The sequence below is a fragment of the Lytechinus variegatus genome, chromosome 8 (genome assembly GCF_018143015.1).
Source record: "Lytechinus variegatus isolate NC3 chromosome 8, Lvar_3.0, whole genome shotgun sequence".
Classification (NCBI taxonomy): Eukaryota; Metazoa; Echinodermata; class Echinoidea; order Temnopleuroida; family Toxopneustidae; genus Lytechinus; species Lytechinus variegatus.
The window spans coordinates 446,173-465,975 of NC_054747.1; the positions used below are offsets into that span (position 1 = coordinate 446,173).

A 19,803-nucleotide genomic window follows, 5' to 3' on the forward strand; every position below is an offset into this window, starting at 1 on the left:
TGACGAAGCCAAAGAATTGGTAAAAAGAATATTGTATTCACCTTCAAAACGTACATACTGCAAAGTATTTGGGCTAGCGGTCACCAAATCAAGTGCGATATGAAAGTCTGCCTGTCAGCTCGATCCATGTCCAAACTTCCCCCAAACGTCCAGCACAGATGAGAATACAAGCAATATCATGATGTCATGTCAAGATGATAATGACCATTCTCGAATTCGACATGATCCATGCTAGCATAGTGAACAGGACGGTGTGAGATCAATGGTTTATATTATGAACATTATGAAGATCAAGAACTGCATGTCCATTTTCCATTTAGCCCATGATAGCACTAACCGCCGGAGAGCTGGTTAGAGGTTATTACCATGGGAACGAATATATTTTCCAAGTCTTTCTTATCAGATATTACGTAATGCCGTACCCAAAATAACTTTCAGCATGATCATGGAAGGTCCATGTACATAGCTCTATGCACACTTTGTACACGCAGTACACACACACACCAAACGTTCGGCTATACAACATGCAGCGGAGTATCGCGGCACAAAGGCTGAACGAAGAGACTAACGTCCTCTTACGAGAACTTTTGCTTGCATTTTTCATCATAAATGTGTCTTCTTTCTTCAATAGCATCTAAGCACCGCGGTGGCGATTTTTTTTCGAAAATAGATGAGAAATTTTGTTTTCTTTAACATATTTGAAAATAAAAATTCGCCACCGTGGTGTTTTTTTATATGATTTTTTTAGTGAAGGTATGTCACAAACCCCATTTACTTTGTACAGGGAAGCTATTCGGTGAGATCCGAAGAGATTACGTCATGCGACCACAAATCCTGTTATTCGAGATTCTGTCGCTCTCGCAAAAGCAGGAGTTTCCTTGACTGTTGGTGGGTAAATCCTGCATATAACTGCAATTTGGCCTCAAAAGGAAGTGAAAATCAGAAGAGACTGAATATTTGTTGTTCCTGGTACGAGAGCGCCATCTGTTTCTCACAATGATCTTAAATATTGCCCTTTACTGAACTCCTTTTAATGAAATAAGTAAGTTGTATCTTGAAGCCGTTCAGTTCTTTTCTTTCTTTCTTTCTTTGGCATAGGTTACTATTTTATGTACTATTTTGAACACTTTTTGTCACAACCGTTTGGGATTTCCATTTGACAAACCGGTTACCCTTTTATTTTTTAATTCAACACATCTGTAGATAAATTCCAGTTCTAGTAACGATCTCAAAATGACTTTTTACAGAATCCAATATAATGACCACCCAATTGTATGTTTGTATGAATAAAAAAATCTGTGCTAAGGATTCTGGAAGAATTTGTGTAATTGCTGAGAAATGAGCAAAATAAGTGCGGATTCGGTTACTTCCGTCGGGTCTTTATTCCAGCAATAATAATACACTGTCCCACGTGTGCTTATTTGTGTTGGCGATCTTCAGTGTGATCGTATTTTAGCTTAGATTTTATGATTTCACAAAGTTCAGTTTATGTAACTGTACCAGATCTAGATCCACGATGATATATTCATACTTAACCTTAGTTTAACAGACTTTCTCACGAAATTAGTGTTTTACTGCAACTACTATCGTTTAGCTTTAACTAACACCACGGTCTAACTCTGTTCTAAATTTATGGGAAGTCAAAGGTGTCAAAATGTTTATCAAGCTGTATAATATAGGGTATTTATATTGCACACATATCCACCTTGTTAGGTGCTCAAGGCGCTCCCATATTACCCGGCTAAGCTAGGCGTTCGTAGCGCACACAGCTCTTTAAGGAATTACTTCCTAACGGTACCCATTAAGTTCACCTGGGTTGAGTGCAGCACACCGTGGATCAGTTTCTTGCTGAAGGAAATTACGCCATGGCTGGGATTCGAACCCACGACCCTCTGTTTCAAAGTCTGAAGACTATTCCACTGGGCCACAGCGCTCCACGTTTGTATGTTCTTTATATTTACTGTGCTCTCTCCCGATACTTCAGTGGTGAAGACAATCATGTATTTATACTTCCTAGATATTAATGAATGATTTGAAAGCCAGATAAGCTGAAATTTGACATCTCTATTGTTAGTGATATATGCAAGAATTTGTTTTCCATTCTTAACCACACACCTGATTTTAAGTTAAACTCTTTGTACCATAGGGGGAGACGGGGTAAGTTGTGACGCTTTTTGCATTTTGCATGTTAGAATTGATATGACTGATTATATTAAATAAGTACTTTGCCTTTCAATTTGATTCTTGGGAATTTTTTTTTCACCTATACATAACTTTCTACCCCCACACTGAAAGACATCGTGACCTTTGAAAAAACGATGTCAAATGGCTCAATTTGCCCGATCTGTGGGGTAAGTTATGCCACAAAAACTATGTACCAAATGTATGTGGGATGTCAGTTTTTTTATTTCAAGTCTTTTCACTTGCTAATTCTCTATAAATACTAATATCTTCTAAAAGTAAAAGAACTGTCATATGAACTTGCTCTTTTCTGCCTGCATATCAATGGCTTTTTCCATTTTTTATTTTTTATTATACATCACCATAAGAATTACCATGGCTTAACTTGCCCCATGTTGATTTGGCTTTAATTACCCCAGTCCGAACTTATTGCGATATTTTCACATCCTCACATTTCTTATGCATTCATTAGTAAAAAGACTATGACAAGAATGAGGATTCATACCTGGACTAACAATATTGTTCTTATTTCCATAATACATTTAAAGACGTGTGTGGATAAAACGCACTTATCTATTTCTGTTTCTGTTTGTGGTAACTCCCGTAGGAACTCGGTAGGACAGCATTTTTAGCTGGTAAACGCCAAGCTGGCATATAACCAATTACCTATGAAACGTTTTACGTCTATAATCAGTCATAGTGGCTGACGTTATAGACGACAGATATCACTCTAGGGCCTTTTTATCATAGTGGAGACAATGGCAGAGTTGGGATTCGAACTCACAACCTTGCGATTATGAGTCCAATGCTCTAACCACTGGACTACACGACCCATTTCATACCCTTTTTAACTCTTTTTGGCTGAAATTTGTATTTTCCCTCTAAAAAAGTACTTTTTGCTTCAAAGTTGAAAATAATGTGGTGGGGTTAAGGGTTATGCAATGGGTCATCAATACATGACACCACCACAATGTCTGACTCATTTATTATTACCCTGGGGATGGTGGCTGAACTTGCCTCTATGCTCAACTTACCCCGCTTTCCCCTATACATATTTCATCACGCACATGTAAAGTAGATGAATTGAATTGCACCGAATTAAGACCCCCAACATACCCGGTCGTAGAACAACTTGATACAAACAGCATGATACAATTTCTACAGCCCAAAAGTGCGGACTGTCAGAATGTCCCCGATATCATCTTATCATTTATTTCTTTGTCACGGCCTCTTTATTTTTTAGTTACACCATATTTCCTAACTGTTGATTCGTTGAGGAGGCGCCTCTACTACACAGTCTCTTCGGAAAACAAAATCTACTACAGAGAATTGAACAACATCTCAGTAGCTCAAATATTGCAGGGAGTTTACTTCCCATCAGATGCCACGGCAATAAGAATCGAAGTTGACGGTCCAGCCAGGTAAGGAGCATATCTATTTTGGGCTTGCAGCGATTTCTCACGTTATCACGTTTTGAGTACTTTCGCCAAAATATTCTCCCAATGTACATGTATGGTGTGTTGGGCTACAAAAATAACCCCAAACAATTTTATGAGGCCGCCATTAATTCAAGACTAACCGCTCACGATGGCAGTTTCCTGCGTTCATTTATTACATTATGTGTATATATATATATATATATATACATATATACAGTGTGAAGCTATACATGTACAAAAAAAATCTTTTTTAAAATGTAAGCATATATATATGTTTACATTTTATAAAAGATTTATTCATACTCACATCCTTATTTATTATGTAATATGACCACATTTTCTATATTGTGAATTATTTTGTATATTGTAATTGTAATATTTTTGTATTATGTTTTTGAACGCAGAAATAAATGCAAGAAAACAAACAAATGCTACATGCAAAAGAGATAAATGTAAATTGCAATGAAAAAAAGACAAACATCATCGCACTGTATGCAGCCGACCATGATAGATGGAAGTATTCTTGCCTAAATTATATGCTAACTGACCATTTCTGCCAAGAACACATAGATTTTCTCAACACTGTTTATTATGATTCATATTCATATTCAGGAATTATTTTGTATACAGCTTGTAAAAATGTTTAATTTCGCAGGTCATTTAAGTGACTCATATTGCTCGGCGGATCATTTTATATTAGGGCAAATATTTGTTATGGTATTACTTACATGTAAGCTCTATATGTGCTACAATTACATGTACATACTTTTCTTTAAATTCTATTTTACTCTAATATATTCAAAAAGGATAACAAGATCAGGACACGGTTTTTAATCTTGGTTCTGTATGAAAGGACATAAACCTTCCTTCATAAGACTAAATACAAACGTAAAGTGTAAATCAAAGCCCAATGTCATCTCAAATAATAAAGCATATTGCTAATTAAGCAAATTAAAACCATCAAATAATCATTATTATTATAAACTTCTCTTTAAGAATGTCGAATAATCCGTTCCTCTGATTGGTCAAAACTGAGGTCATGTAAACGACCATGCCTTCAAAACAACAAACTAAGGTGGTAACCAAGGGCAACGGGCATAGTTAACAAGGTTTCTGCCCGTTGCCCCCTGACACGCCCCTTAACGACTGGCACGGCAAAATTTGGCTGAGATCCCCATTTGATTGCATGCAAAATGTTTCTTTCTGAGGTCAGTGCAGATACCATAAATATCCGCGCGATTTGATCGAAACTGGTTTTAAACAATTCGCGCATTTACGCGCTTATTGCACAAGTGCGCGCAACGGATATTTCTTATCTATGGAACGATGCCGATCTTTGATTTTTGCTTGTTAATTCCTTTTAAAATATATGGCATTTATTGATAAGTAGACTAACTTATTAAGGACATAACGGATGTATCATTATCAAACATCAAGCTGTTCATGCTCGCAAAAGGTGAGTCGGGTGAAAAGATAAGACGGTCACTGCACTTTGACGTTAAACGCTAACGTTATATGACAAACGACAACGTTGTCGTGAGATCTAACATTAGCTCAGGAGTAAGTTAGATCTAACTACCTTAGGCCTCATGACAATGTTCCGGTTAATCTTAGATCTATCATCTAACGTTAGATCTAGACTCTAATGGAGATTTAAGACTTGACGTAATTTGGGGTAGCCTCGTTGATCTAGGCCTTGACCTAGGCCTAACTTAGACCTAGACTAGTGGCAGTACACAGTAGATCTAATTGGTATGGAATGCTTTGATATTCGACTTCGAGACCTAACGTCAGGGGCATGGCTAAGATTTACTAGCTAGGGCCTAACGTTAGCCTGGGCTTACTCTTAGGGCTTAGTTTTATTCTGACTTGTTTAAGATCTAGGTCTAGACTAGACCTAGATCTAAGTTTAATTCGGTTCATAAAATATATATGGACTGCTTTTATATTCGAGACACGGTTGTTTCTTATGGCTCGCGGGTACCGCATCGGCCAGACCATGCCCTCGGGCATAGTCGCGCTGCGTCCCCCTTGAGCCTCTAGAAACAACCATGCCTCTCAAAGCAGTCCATACTAAAATCGCTAAAAAGGAAGGTAAATGGAATTTTAACACGACAAAAATAAAGAAGAAAAAAATCAGCAAAATGTGCATATTAGCATAATTTGGAATTGCGTATAAAGCGTGGTTATGGTAAATATATTTTGTATGGGAAGGTAAGGATCAATCCTTGAAATATTTTCTAATTGTGATCTGAGTAGAAGCTGTTGACAGAATTATAGTGTTTGTGAGCTATTGGGAAGTTTGTTCCAGACATTTGCACAAGTATATTTGACGATTGCTTAAATCAAAACATCAAAAAATAAATACAACCCACACAGTCTACAATTATAAGAAGGTAGACTGGATAAGATTAGATTGAGCTTCGGTCCTTCTCTGAAAAATTCTTCATCAACAGTCCTGGCGCCAAGTCTGTCAATTTGAACTGGGAATCATTGAAATGTAAATTGACTTACCTAAAGGAGAAGAATATTCCTAGCAGGATGAGCAGTAGCAGTTTTAACCTGCCTTACATCGCTAGGGAAATTAAGAGCAAGGTCATACAGAAGCATATGATCGTGCTCTCAAAAGTCAATCTCAGGAAGATTGGGGCCTTTTCAGGAATCTGACATCTCAGGTCCAAAAGTCCCTTCGCTCCGCGAGATGGGTGTACCTTAATGACGTCATTGGTCCGAGTCCAAGAGAAAACCCCAAAAGACTTAGGCAAGACTCCACAGGTATTCAGCAACTTCTTTCTGAAGGATGTCTAAAGTCTTGCAGCCAAGAAAAGGCCGACGTCCTTGTCGTAAGTTTAAATCGGTTTTCACTACCTTACCGGATAATGTCCTCCTGCCTCCTTCTCGATACCCATCAATGGCAGCTATTTTGATCCATGTAAATGGTGTTGAGAAGCTTCTGAGGGGACTAGACGCATCCAAAGCCACTGGTCCGCATAACATCCCAGCCATCCTTTTGAAAGCTCCTGCAAATTCACCTTGAAAATATTCCTCACTCCTCAAAACGTGCGCCCCATTCTAATTCCTTCTTCGAGGCTCCAGAACCCTTTGAAGATTACAGCAAATGATGATGAAACCAACTAGTATCAGACCAACCGACTCATAGACAAACTTCTATTAGACCAAATGCAATTAGACCAAATGACAATAAAAAATAAGACCAAATGACAGTTAGAACAAGTGACGATTATCCAAGCAGGATATTAGACCAATTGGCTATTAGACCAAGTGGTCACTAGACCAATTGGCTATCAGAGCAAGTGGTCATTAGACCAAAATAGAATAGGACTAATTGGGTTTAGCCCGAATGTTGTTAACCCATCTGATGATTAGACCAAGTGATATTAGACCAACCGTCAGTAGACCGATGGATTTGTATCACATATAGGCTTTGGAGTGGTTCAGGAGCTACCTCTTGAATAGGAAGCAATATGTCTTTTTAAACGGTTGCAATTCTCAAATGAAAAAAAATAATAATAATTGTGGAGTTCCCCAGGGTAGTCTTTTAGGCCTGATTCTGTTTATAGTTTATATTAATGATTTTTGTTGATCATCAGATGTTCTTTCTTTCATTTGCTTTGCGGACGACTCTAACTTATTTTTTTCACATAAAGATCCTCTTCACCTTGCTAATATAATCAACTCTGAACTAGAAAATGTCACTGAATGGATAAGGGCATATAAATTGTCACTAAATCTTCAAAAATATATATATATATATGTTGCTTAGCAACTCTATAAATACACTGCCTGTTGATATTATTTGGGATGGAACTCCCTTCGAAAATGTATCCCATATTAAGTTCCTTGGGATAACAGTCGATAATAAGCTCTCATGGAAATTTCACATAGATAACATATGTAAAACTATTTCACGCAACATTGGTATAATTAACAAGCTTAAATTTTGTTTACCATTATCGTCCCTGCTTACATTATATTCATTCCTTATATTGCCTTATTTGAAATATGGAATTTTAGCATGGGTAATACACAACAAACACTCTTAGACAAAGTACTCCTATTACAAAAGAAGTCTCTTCGTATCATATGTCACACAGCATATTAGTCTCATACTGACCCATTGGTTTTTAACATAAAATGTTAAAAATCAAAGACTTATATTTGTTTAATCTCGGTCAGTTTATGTATAACTACAACAACAACAACAACAACCTCCCAAATGTACTTAATTCAATGTTTCCAAGAAATCAATCTGTTCACAACTATCCAACAAGGCGATTGGGTGATTTTCATTTACCACTTTTAAGAACTTTGAGGGGTCAGAACACATTTATATATGATGGACCGAAATTATGGAACTCACTTCATAATGATATAACAAATGCAAAATCTCTGAACTCTTTTAAGACTTAATTCAAATTATCTCTGTTAAAATATTATGATATACTCCCAAATTGAGTCTGATTCATTATCTCTGTCAAGTGATCATGATTACTATAAAGACTATAATTAAAACACAAAAATAAGTATTATCCTTTTTTATTGAAAAAAAAAATCTGACACAAGCCCTTCTCAAATGTGCTCATTATTGAACCTCATACATCATTGTGTCTATCCTCTCATCTATCTTCTCGTTCTCTCCTGTCCGCTTATCCGCCTTGCTACCGCTCATTTGTTTACGGCATCAATCACATTTTTTCGTGCATTATATTCTTTCCAGGTTATTTTATATATATTTTTTTTCCTTTTATACACATCATTCAATCCAGTTTGCTTGAGTCCACTATGGCATGTGTTCTATCTACGTTCAGCAGCACCCATCCATCTTCTCAGGGCATTCTCCCCTTTGTTCTTCTCTTTTTCGGGGGGGGGGGGAGGGGTTGGGGTGAGGAAGGGTGGATATACTTTAGGACGTGTTGTTTTGTCCTTTATCAAACTATATTTTTTGATAACTTCGTATTTATTTTTTGAATATTTCCCTCTTATTTATTGTTGTTTCTCATTTGATTATCTGTATTTATACTTTGTTATTTGTTGTGTTATCTATTTTCTGAGGGGCCCCACATTGTACAAGCATCGCTTTTTAGTGGGTCCCTCCATTTCCATCTTAATTTAATTTCTATTGAAAAATAGTATACATATTTAACACCTACATTGTGTTGCCCGAATTGTCTAAGTGTTCATTTCACGACATAATGTATTATTTTTTTTTTGCAACGGATACAAATATTTATGTTTATATGTGGTATATAATTTGTTTTTGTTTGATGGAAATGAAACAAATAAATTTGAATTTTAATAGATTTGCACTTATCTTTAGTAGGCTATACCAGCATTCTTGCCCAGTTTAACCAATTGGAAGGAGGCAGGCAAAGTTACATGTATGACTTTTGCAAATCACTTTCAATAACTTTCAAGAGCGCTTGGTTCTACTCACATTGAGTGTATGCAGTGTGTCAAGTTCCTTCGATCATGTAGGCCTATTTATACTCAATGACATACGAGAGAAAATGTGCACTTAAAGATAATTACCAGGGGCCCGTTGCAGAAAGAGTTGCGTTTGAACGCAAGCCAAAAAATCAATCGCAAGTCCCAAATTCGCGCAGTTGATTGGTTGAAAATCAAGTTGCGCGTGATTTTTAGAGTTGCGATTGATTGCAACTCTTTCTGCAATGGGTCCCTGTTGTGGTAACAATCTCCAAATGAGTTCGAACAGAATCCAATGAAATTTCCACCGAAGTGTTGGTACGTATTAATAAAAATTATATGCCAAGCAGCTTTAGAAGAGAAAATGCGTAATTTGTGAGAAATGAGCAAAATAAGCATGAATTTTCTTCAAAAAATGTCTGGTGCTTTTCGAAGTAATATTAATACACTGTCCCATGTATGCTTTTCTGTGTTTGTGATCCACAGAATTATCGATTTTGAGCTTAGATTTTATGATTTTACAAAGATAAGTGTATATTTATGTACCAGATCTAGATGTATGATTATATTTTGACAATTAACTTAAATTTTTAGACTTCCTCATGAAAGAATTGTTGCAACGTTAGTCCTGCTGCAACTGCTGTATTTTACCTTAAACTCTTTGCCTGCTCCCTCAGCAACACACGTACTGCCGGTGCTCTTAACCCTTAAAAGACAAGTCCACCCCAACTAAAACTTGATTTGAATAAAAAAAAGAAAAATTCAACAAACATTACACTGAAAATTTCATCAAAATCGGATGTAAAATAAAGTTATGGCATTTTAAAGTTTCGCTTCATTTAAGAAAACAGTTATATTCACACATCGGTCGGTATGCAAATGAGGGAACTGATGACATCACTCACTCACTATTTCTTTTGTATTTTATTATATGAAATATGAAATATTTTGATTTTCTCGTCATTGTCATGTGAATTGAAGATATATTCCTCCCTGAACACGTGTAATTCCATTATTTTAACATTATGTATTTCAGGCAAGGAAGTCCTAATCGTCTAATTCGTAAAAAAATGAAATATTGTATAATTCAAACAATAAAAAACAAAAGAAATAGTGAGTGAGTGACATCATCGACTCTCTCATTTGGATTTATCTGGCTCGTTGATATAACTATTTTGTTAAAAATAAGCGAAACTTTGAAATGTCATAACTTTCTTATTTTACATCCGATTTTTACGAAATTTTCAGCATTGTGCTCATCTAATTTTTCTCCATTGATTCAAATCAACATTTTTCTGAGGTGGACTAGACCTTTAAGTGCCAGCCACTAATCCCCTTTGCCAAGTTTATTTTGGGATGCTCAAGAGAGTGATTTCTAATATAATTGACCATATTCGAGACACTGTAACTTTTCAATCGTATGGGTAATGTTCAAGAGAGTGATTGTTTTTAATAATGGCCATATTTGAAACACTAATTTTTCATATCATAAGGCGCCATGCATGTAGCAATGAAATGGTGGTTTTATTGATTTTTTCTCCATTTTTTTTTGTTTTTGTTTATACCTAACCATAAATTTTTGATAGGAAAGAAAGTAATCTCCTCTAAACCCATGACTCTTTTACCAATCCCTTGGTTTTGTTCCATTGACCCCCCCCCCAAAAAAAATGAGAGGATTGTGTCCTGATTTAACCAACAAAGAAGTCTTGATTTCTAAATTTTTTTGCGTTATATATAGCACCTGATTATACTCTTGTATGTTCACAAATAGCTCTCGTTCTTTGTAACCACTGCATTACCTATTTACAATCCCTGTATTACAATAATCACATCTACGTACTACATGTCTTACTTGAAGGATTGTTTAGAAGGGTAAGAATTCGAAAATAGACCTGACTTGTAGAAAATTTGAAATATGAACACAATTCACCCCTATCTTATTTATGTAACCATGAAGCTTAAAATTACTTATTGTTTTCGTTTTCTTTGGCGTTTTTTTATAGGATTCGTTTCTAAATACATAAGTGTTTGATTCGTAGATAAACTACATTGTATGCGATTCATAGTTTCAGTCAGGCATGTAATACATAACCACCCCCCCCCCTCCCTTCGCCAAGCTTGCATGTATAACTCAATACTTGGTTATCATTTTTCTTTTCTCTCTCTTCCACTATGTCTCTCTCCATCATAGCCCGTCATCCGTCACATGCACTCTTTTGCTATATTTTTTTTAATCTAGTCTTATTGAAAATTTTCTGAATTTGAGTCAATCTAATTTAAAAATGTTTTTCCTATGTATAAAATCATTTTTTCTCTATGTTATGTATAACACTTTGAAGTTTAATAATAATAATAATATAGGGTATTTATATCGCGCAAATATCCACCTTGTCAGGTGCTCAAGGCGCCCCTATACTACCCGGCTAAGCTAGGCGTTCATGGCGCACACATTTTTTAAAGAAATACTTCCTACCGATACCCATTTACCTCACCTTGGTTGAATGCAGCACATTGCGGATCGGTTTCTTGTTGAAGGAAATTACGACCCTCTATTTCAAAGTTCGAAGACTAATCCACTGGGCCACAACGCTCCTCTACAACCACCCTGGTAACATGCTTACGTCTGTTTTTTTATTATTATTATTATTATTTGCATTAGTTAAATACGAATTTGCAAGTTATGGCATTAAAATGAATACGGTGAGTAACATGACACAGTAAGATTGCCATGAAATCACACAATTAAGAAAACGAAGACATAGCATCACGTTAGGTAGGTGAATTCTCTATAATTATTGCAATAAAGTCATATCATAACATACATGACATAATGCGTATTGTAATTTAAAACCCTGGCGCTGGAAATATTGTCACATGATTTGATTTTGATTTGATTTTATTGATTTCCGCTTCACAACATAAGAATGATGAATATAACATGACTAGGTCGAAAATACTGCAAATACTGCATGACCTAGTCATGTTATATTTATCATTCTTATGTTGTGAAACGGAAATCAATAAAATCAAAATCAAATCCTCATCTGTTAAGTTTAAGTATATAAGTACGCATATATTTCTCCAACTTACTTATAAACACTCACTCTGCATCTCTCTTTCATCTGTATCCTGAAATTTCCAATTCACTGGTTTACCTATGACTCCTTTCCACTGTCACTTTTATATGTATTTATATATATATATATGGCACAGCATACTCTAGCATGCAAGCCTAACTGCATGAAAATGTACTGTACATCTATTTGGATTTCAACTTATTTGAAAGAATTAAAAATGCAAGCAACAAGATTAGTAAATATTGCAATATTTAAATTAACAAATTGACCTGAGAATGCTGCATGTACCATAATGGAATAAAAGGGGAAAAGGATTGAAAGTGTTCTATGCAGTGAAATGATATGATAATAAGAAAATTAATATCATACTGCAATCAGAACCACCCTGGTAACATGCTGACGTGTCTTTTTATTATTATTGTTATCATTGGCATTTGTTAATATGAATTTGCAAGTTATGGCATTAAAATAAATACGGTGAGTAACATGACACATTAAGATTGCCATAAAATCACACGATTAAGAAAACAAAGACATAGCATCACGTTAGGTAGGTGAAATCTCTATAATTATTGCAATAAAGTCATATCATAACATACATGACATAATGCGTATTGTAATTTAAAACCCTGGCGCTGGAAATATTGTCACATGATTTGATTTTGATTTGATTTTATTGATTTCCGCTTCACAACATAAGAATGATGAATATAACATGACTAGGTCGAAGATACTGCAAATACTGCATGACCTAGTCATGTTATATTTATCATTCTTATGTTGTGAAACGGAAATCAATAAAATCAAAATCAAATCCTCATCTGTTAAGTTTAAGTATATAAGTACGCCAATATTTCTCCAACTTACTTATAAACACTCACTCTGCATCTCTCTTTCATCTGTATCCTGAAATTTCCAATTCACTGGTTTACCTATGACTCCTTTCCACTGTCACTTTTATATGTATTTATATATATATATATGGCACAGCATACTCTAGCATGCAAGCCTAACTGCATGAAAATGTACTGTACATCTATTTGGATTTCAACTTATTTGAAAGAATTAAAAATGCAAGCAACAAGATTAGTAAATATTGCAATATTTAAATTAACAAATTGACCTGAGAATGCTGCATGTACCATAATGGAATAAAAGGGGAAAAGGATTGAAAGTGTTCTATGCAGTGAAATGATATGATAATAAGAAAATTAATATCATACTGCAATCAGAACCACCCTGGTAACATGCTGACGTGTCTTTTTATTATTATTGTTATCATTGGCATTTGTTAATATGAATTTGCAAGTTATGGCATTAAAATAAATACGGTGAGTAACATGACACATTAAGATTGCCATAAAATCACACGATTAAGAAAACAAAGACATAGCATCACGTTAGGTAGGTGAAATTTCTATAATTATTGCAATAAAGTCATATCATAACATACATGACATAATGCATAAAAGATAATACCGAATTTTTATCAGGTCTTAGCTTTTCATATGGGACTTCATGTCAAAAACTTTTTAGCACTGTAAAATCTGGTAGAGGTATTTTTACTGTCAGAGTCGATTTCAGTTATGTCTTCAGTCTTGCGTAGTGCGCTTGCATATATGAATCAGTTGAGGGTCGGCCATGGCAGGTTATGATTTAATGCGGTCGTTGATAGAAATAAATTATTGGTGTTGATCTTGGTTCGAGGTGTGATGAGAAGATATTAAAGGGGTAGGATTTTGCCAACAAATTATTTGAAAACAAATTAGTCCCTTTTATAATAGCCAAAAATGTATTATTCGCCTTTTTCATAAATTTTACAACTTAAAAACTAGTCCAGGAAAATAGCCGACTTGGGGGATTTACCTCAAACAAATTGCAATAGATATTTTTTTCACTGCAATGCATTTCTTTGAAGTCCCCAAAATGACATACTAAGAATAAAAAAAATCCCAATGATGGAAAGACGTTTAATTTGCATAATTCCAAAATGGCCGCGTAATGCTCAGAATATTAGATTTTTTGTAAATATATTTTTGCATGAACATTTAATTGCCACAAAATTAGTGTCATACTGAATAGAAAATATTCTTACAATTTGTTACTACTTATAGGTGATATATAGGTCATTTGGCTGAAATTTTAAGTGGAAACTGCCTTTTTGGTCATTTTTCCCCAAAATTGAGAATTTAGGAAATACCGGACTTTACATAAATCTAAAAAAAAAAGCAATTACCTTTAAATCTTCCAAATAAGTTTATTGATATGCTATTACCATATGGATGAAATTTGTATTCGGTCTCATTCTTTTTATTAAATTTATGAGGTATCAAAGTGGATTAAGCTTAAATTAATCGGTAGGGTCGCGTGCGCGAGCGAAATCACTTTTTGATTTTTTGGGCGCTTTTTTTTCTTGGATTTCGAGGGAGGACGCGCCCTCCGTCTAAATTTCAGGTGAGAAGACAGCCCCCCCCCCATTGATGAGATATATGTATGTCTAATCTTCATGAATCCCTAAATCAATACTTGAGATGTCCCTTTTTGTAATAGTAATATCATAAATTTCAGTTCGAGCTTCGCACTCGAATAATTTCGTTGGTGAAATACATGTACATATGGTCTTAATTTATTCCTACAAACAAGTCTTAGAATGTCCCTCTTCAGGTCTGAATTTCCTAATTATTTGATAAGTGAGATGCGTGTGATAATCATGACAACGATGACTACAAAATTAATTTATGTTTTTAGATGTAGTTCTAACAAAATCAGCATGCGCTTGACACTCGTGTTGGATTACTATGTTGAGATACGTATACTCTTAGGATTCCTATAAAAAAGTAGTCCTTAAGATATCGATGAGGTTGGAGCAAAGAGAAGGTTTGACATAATAAAATGCCTCAATCAAATGTGTGTTGCTACCATCTATATATACTTTCCGACAGACATGCAAGTTTTCCTATCCAGACTATAACCTGGTGTAGCTGCCCTTTAGAATGAAGATGCAGCTTAAGCTTACCATGTTGCTGGATGAAACTGCACTTCTCTTCCCATAACTTGCACTTAGTCATATGACTTTCGTCTTTCAATCTGAGGGGCGAAGGTTCGATTCCCAGCTATGGAGTGTTTTCCTTCAGCAAGAAATTTACCAACACTGTGCTGCACTCAACCCATGTGAGGTAAATGGGTTCCCGGAAGGAAGAATTTTTTCACCACAGCCGGGGTAATAACAATATTGTTATTGTTATGCGCAGTTAAGTACATACTTATTGAGATTGCGCAATGCAAATATACAATTATCATTATTATAATTATTATTATCATTATCATCATTGTTAAAAATCATAGTCTTATCATTATTATTGTTATTATTATTATTATATTCATCAATAAAAATAATAATAATTATTATTATTATAGTGACTTTTTCAGAGGTTTGACAGAATAAAAAAAAATGTGTTTCCTAGATTGTAGGATTTCTCTCCAGTAGTTTGTCATCATGAAATAAATCGACGCTATATCTTCGCTTTGCTGAGAGCTCTTTGGTACACGCTACTGATCTGCAAGATGGGCAATACCTGACAGGACATAAAGCCTTTTCACATTTCTTGGGCCTTAGATAGTTTGTAATAGTCAAGCAAGTATTGTATAGAGGTTGGTCCAAGACAGGGCATGCATACTCTGTAGCAGAGTACTAGCTTCCAGGTGGAGTTTGTCAGTTCCGGAGAAGGTTGTTATGGATCCTCACTTCCCCCCTTCACTCCTAATATGACTGATCATGGATGACACCAGGATAAATTGCATGGTCGCAGTGCTAGAAGGGAATTCCAATCCTAGGTTGTTTTAAGTTTCCTCTAAGCATGAGGATTGAAACAAGCCAGCATTGGTCTCGTTTGGGTTTGAAGAATACTGGACTTAAAAGACAACACTAAATTAAAAGAATCAATTATTTTGAATTCCTCACCTGCTGGTCTTTATGTTGAGCACCATAAAGAGATATCTGTTTACTAGTAGAAATTTGATGAGTTGGTCAGATGAACGTCATCAATGTGTTGTACCTTAATATAAATAGACGAAAGCGTCAGGTGCAGCTGTTAATGAAACGAAATTGTCCACACCCATTAATAACTTACCTTATAAACTGCTCTCAATGAGTCTGTATATCATTTCCCAAGTTAAACAAACAGCCTGATTAAGCATGGGATGCTGTTCTAGATGTTTGGACCATCTTTTTTCAGGATGAGATGCTCAAGTAGCCTGTAGAAATATCATAGTAGGGGGGGGGGGGGGTTGCCTGTAGTTTTTAGGCACATTTGGATTTTGGCGAGAGTCAGAACCAGTACACCAAGACTCTTCTGAAATAAATCCACTGTCTGAAACTTGAATTTCCATCGATATTTTATCATTCGAAATAAAAGTTTGTCATATAGCACTCAAAAATTTCACTTGGCCCAATGATCGAAGACCCGGCAGCCGACGTGCAGCGCCACAATATTACTTTACCCGTTTGATCGTTGAATACCAAACGGGGAAGCAGTAACAAAGGCTTGGTTGGTGTTTCATAAAGCTGTTCGTAAGATGCGAATGACTTTAAGAACCACCGGCGATCCTTTCTTTTGATAAATGGTATATTCATTGGCGATGGTTACGCGCGTAATAAAGATTCACCCGCTTTTCTTAAAGTCGCTCTTAAATTACAAACAGCTTCATGAAACGGCCCCCTGGTAGCAACTCTATATAGCGTCTAAAGTTTAATATAGTCTCACTGGTAATTTGTTACGAGTCTTTGGTTACTCTATCAAGGTAAAGGAACATTAAGGGATAGTTCATTTATGACTTTTGTGAGTAGTAAATTGACAATTCAGCACTGAACTGGTTTATTGCGTTGTATTAACCGAACTTAGTTGGGTTTTCATAAAGGTGTTAGTAAGATGCGAATGACTCTAAGAACGACAGGCGATCCTTTCTTGTGATAAATGGTATATTCATTGACGATGGTTACGGGAGGCAAGACTGCGAAAGGCATTCCATTGTTGTCAAAAGAATCGCATGATTTTCCAATCGTATCTGATAATATTTCTTCATTCAAAATACTAGAGTCCGTGATGAGTGTGTTTACATCCTCCCGTTGGTGGGTATGCTGGTGTGGGCGCGTTTTGGATTTTCGTAAGAGTTATATTAAGTGGGCGAATGTATGCGGGTTAGGGTGTATGTGCAGGAAGAATCGCAATCCTCATTGCAATTAAACATTTAGTTTAAAGTAGAAATATATTGAAAATCGTAAAAATGGAGAATCATATATCAAATTAAAGGATAAAATAACGAGAACACGATGGTTGTCACATGGGCGGACTCCAAATAAAATTCAAGTAAAACTCAATATATACCAAATCACAATTTACAATTTATTTCAGTATACAAAACTCCAATATCAACATATCTCTCTTTGACGTTCAAAAGGGGAAATAAAACTAACACCTCCAAATGATAAAGTGTTCGGAAAAGTACTCTGATTCACAAGTTTACAATCAAAAATAAGCAAAGGATCCTGATTTGATCCAATCTATAACTTCCTAACTCTCGACCTGTTTCTTACTCCAGTATCCCTGAAAAGACCCTGTACTGATCTAATCAACAACTTACGTTTCAGTATATTACACTTTCACTTGTAACAATACCTTAAAAAAAATATCAATCGAACCTTTAACTTTGTTTCATTCTTTTCACAATCATAACTACCAAACATTCATAATTATGAAAGGATCCTGCATTAATCCACCTTCATATACAATTCTACTTTCACCATTTTGTATCTCTGACCTAATATATTTTTCTGATCACATTTTATCTTCTAACACCTGAAACTTGAGCTGTTCTCCAAACTCTAGCTCAAGACTATCATCCGACATATCTTACAAGGATCCAAATTCAAATCAATACTTCTATCAATCAACTGTTCAGTCATAATTAATGTCTGTATCTTCAATCTCAAATCTCCAATCGTTAGACTTTCTGATATTCAGAAATCGAGTTCACATTTAAAGAAAAGTCCTCCTGCTTTCTCTCTCACTGTTCTTTATAATAACTTATCTGTTGGCCGAAAACCTCCATCAAAGACGGCGCTTTATATTCTCAGCTTACTAATAATTCACCAGTCTCCTAAACGACCCGACCTTGGGAAATGTCCCGATCCTGGAAATTATCTGGTGTTGGAAAATATCCCGATCTTGGAACCATCTAAAATTAAAGACAAAACCAAGAATCTCTACGATATATCCTAACAAGTACATCGGAAGTTATTTTCATTTTTCATGTCATACTATAATTGATGAAAACTTGTTTGAAAATTCTATAACTCTGAGGTTCAAATCACATTCATAAATATTATTTTATAAAGTTTGAATTAACTGTCACATAAACTTGTAAAATAACATCCTTTTATGATACTGATATTCTTCCTCACAAGTGCATAACTATTTCATAAAGTTTATACAAATTTACATCAACAGTTCAAATCATCTCTGAAGTCTTTCAAGGTTTTTCTTTTTTGTTTAGTTTTTATTTTTATTTTGTAAAAGAATTAGAAGAAATCACAGATTAACTTACCGATGGCTTCTTCTATTCAGGCATAAAATAACAGCATATATTCTGCTAAATCTGACCTCATACAGGTATTTATAAGTTCCAGCCAATATCAAACAAGTAAGGCTGCTTTTCTGCTTAAAGTTGAAATTCAAAAAATTATCAAGATGGCAGATAAAATGGCGACTGCCCCAAAATTGCATAGGTGTGTGTTACACAAAGTCTCCAAGATGCAATGCCAGAAAACTAGTGGAAAGCTACTGGGGTCTCCTCCCAATTTTGCAATTTCCCCAAAAGTATTTTAAGCAGCTGTTTAAAAAGAAAGGCTCACTGAGCTCACTAAAAGGGACCTATACAAGTCTACCACCCTAGACACAACACACAATAGAAATGCAATTCAATTCTAGCAAAAGGAATCTCACACACACTTCTCTCATCTCCTACTCACTCTTGCATAAGATCTACTCCTTGTCTCTTAGCAACCTTGCTGTGGAGTGAAACTTAGATAAATAAGCAAGCTTTGCTGAGGAAAATAAATAAAATAAAATAAATGCATTTTTAATGTGACAATGGTGTACATCATTTATCATGGAGACCGATGATATTGATAGTTTAAAGTTCTCTCTCTGGATGCTTCAAACACGCAGAATTACGTCCGCGAATTTGGGGACTACTTGATGACGTCACTGTCTGTACGAGAGGCGTGATTGGCTCTCCCACGTGAACCTCCACTTGCATGCAAATCCTGTTGCGAGGGTACGTTTTCTTCACATTGTCACTGAATACTTCGAACTCGAAATGAAAGAAAGCCTAGAGTTTTATCTAGATTTGGATTTTCAAATTGATAATTTTGAAGATGATGATGAAGTGAACAAAAAAGTGACGTAGTTGGAGGTAATTTGGGGGAATTACGCCGATGATGATGAGTCGGACAATTCAACTTGCAACATAATCACATTCACATGCCGTTTCGCTACCAACTCATGCAGCTGCTACAAGTGCATGCTAGCTACATCGCGCGGGCCAAATTGAATTCATGAAAATGAATTACCACACTGTCCAAACAGAGTCTCTTACCTCTG

General features: G+C 35.5%; 1 protein-coding gene across 1 annotated transcript in view; it reads left to right on the forward strand.

The window, feature by feature from the left end:
- The window catches only part of LOC121420560, a 69,819-nt gene that overhangs the window by 22,805 nt on the left and 27,211 nt on the right, over positions 1-19,803 (forward strand). The window contains exon 3 of the mRNA XM_041615223.1: positions 3,425-3,602. Within this exon, the coding sequence (XP_041471157.1) occupies positions 3,425-3,602 (178 nt within the window). The remainder of the gene's footprint in view (positions 1-3,424; positions 3,603-19,803) is intronic.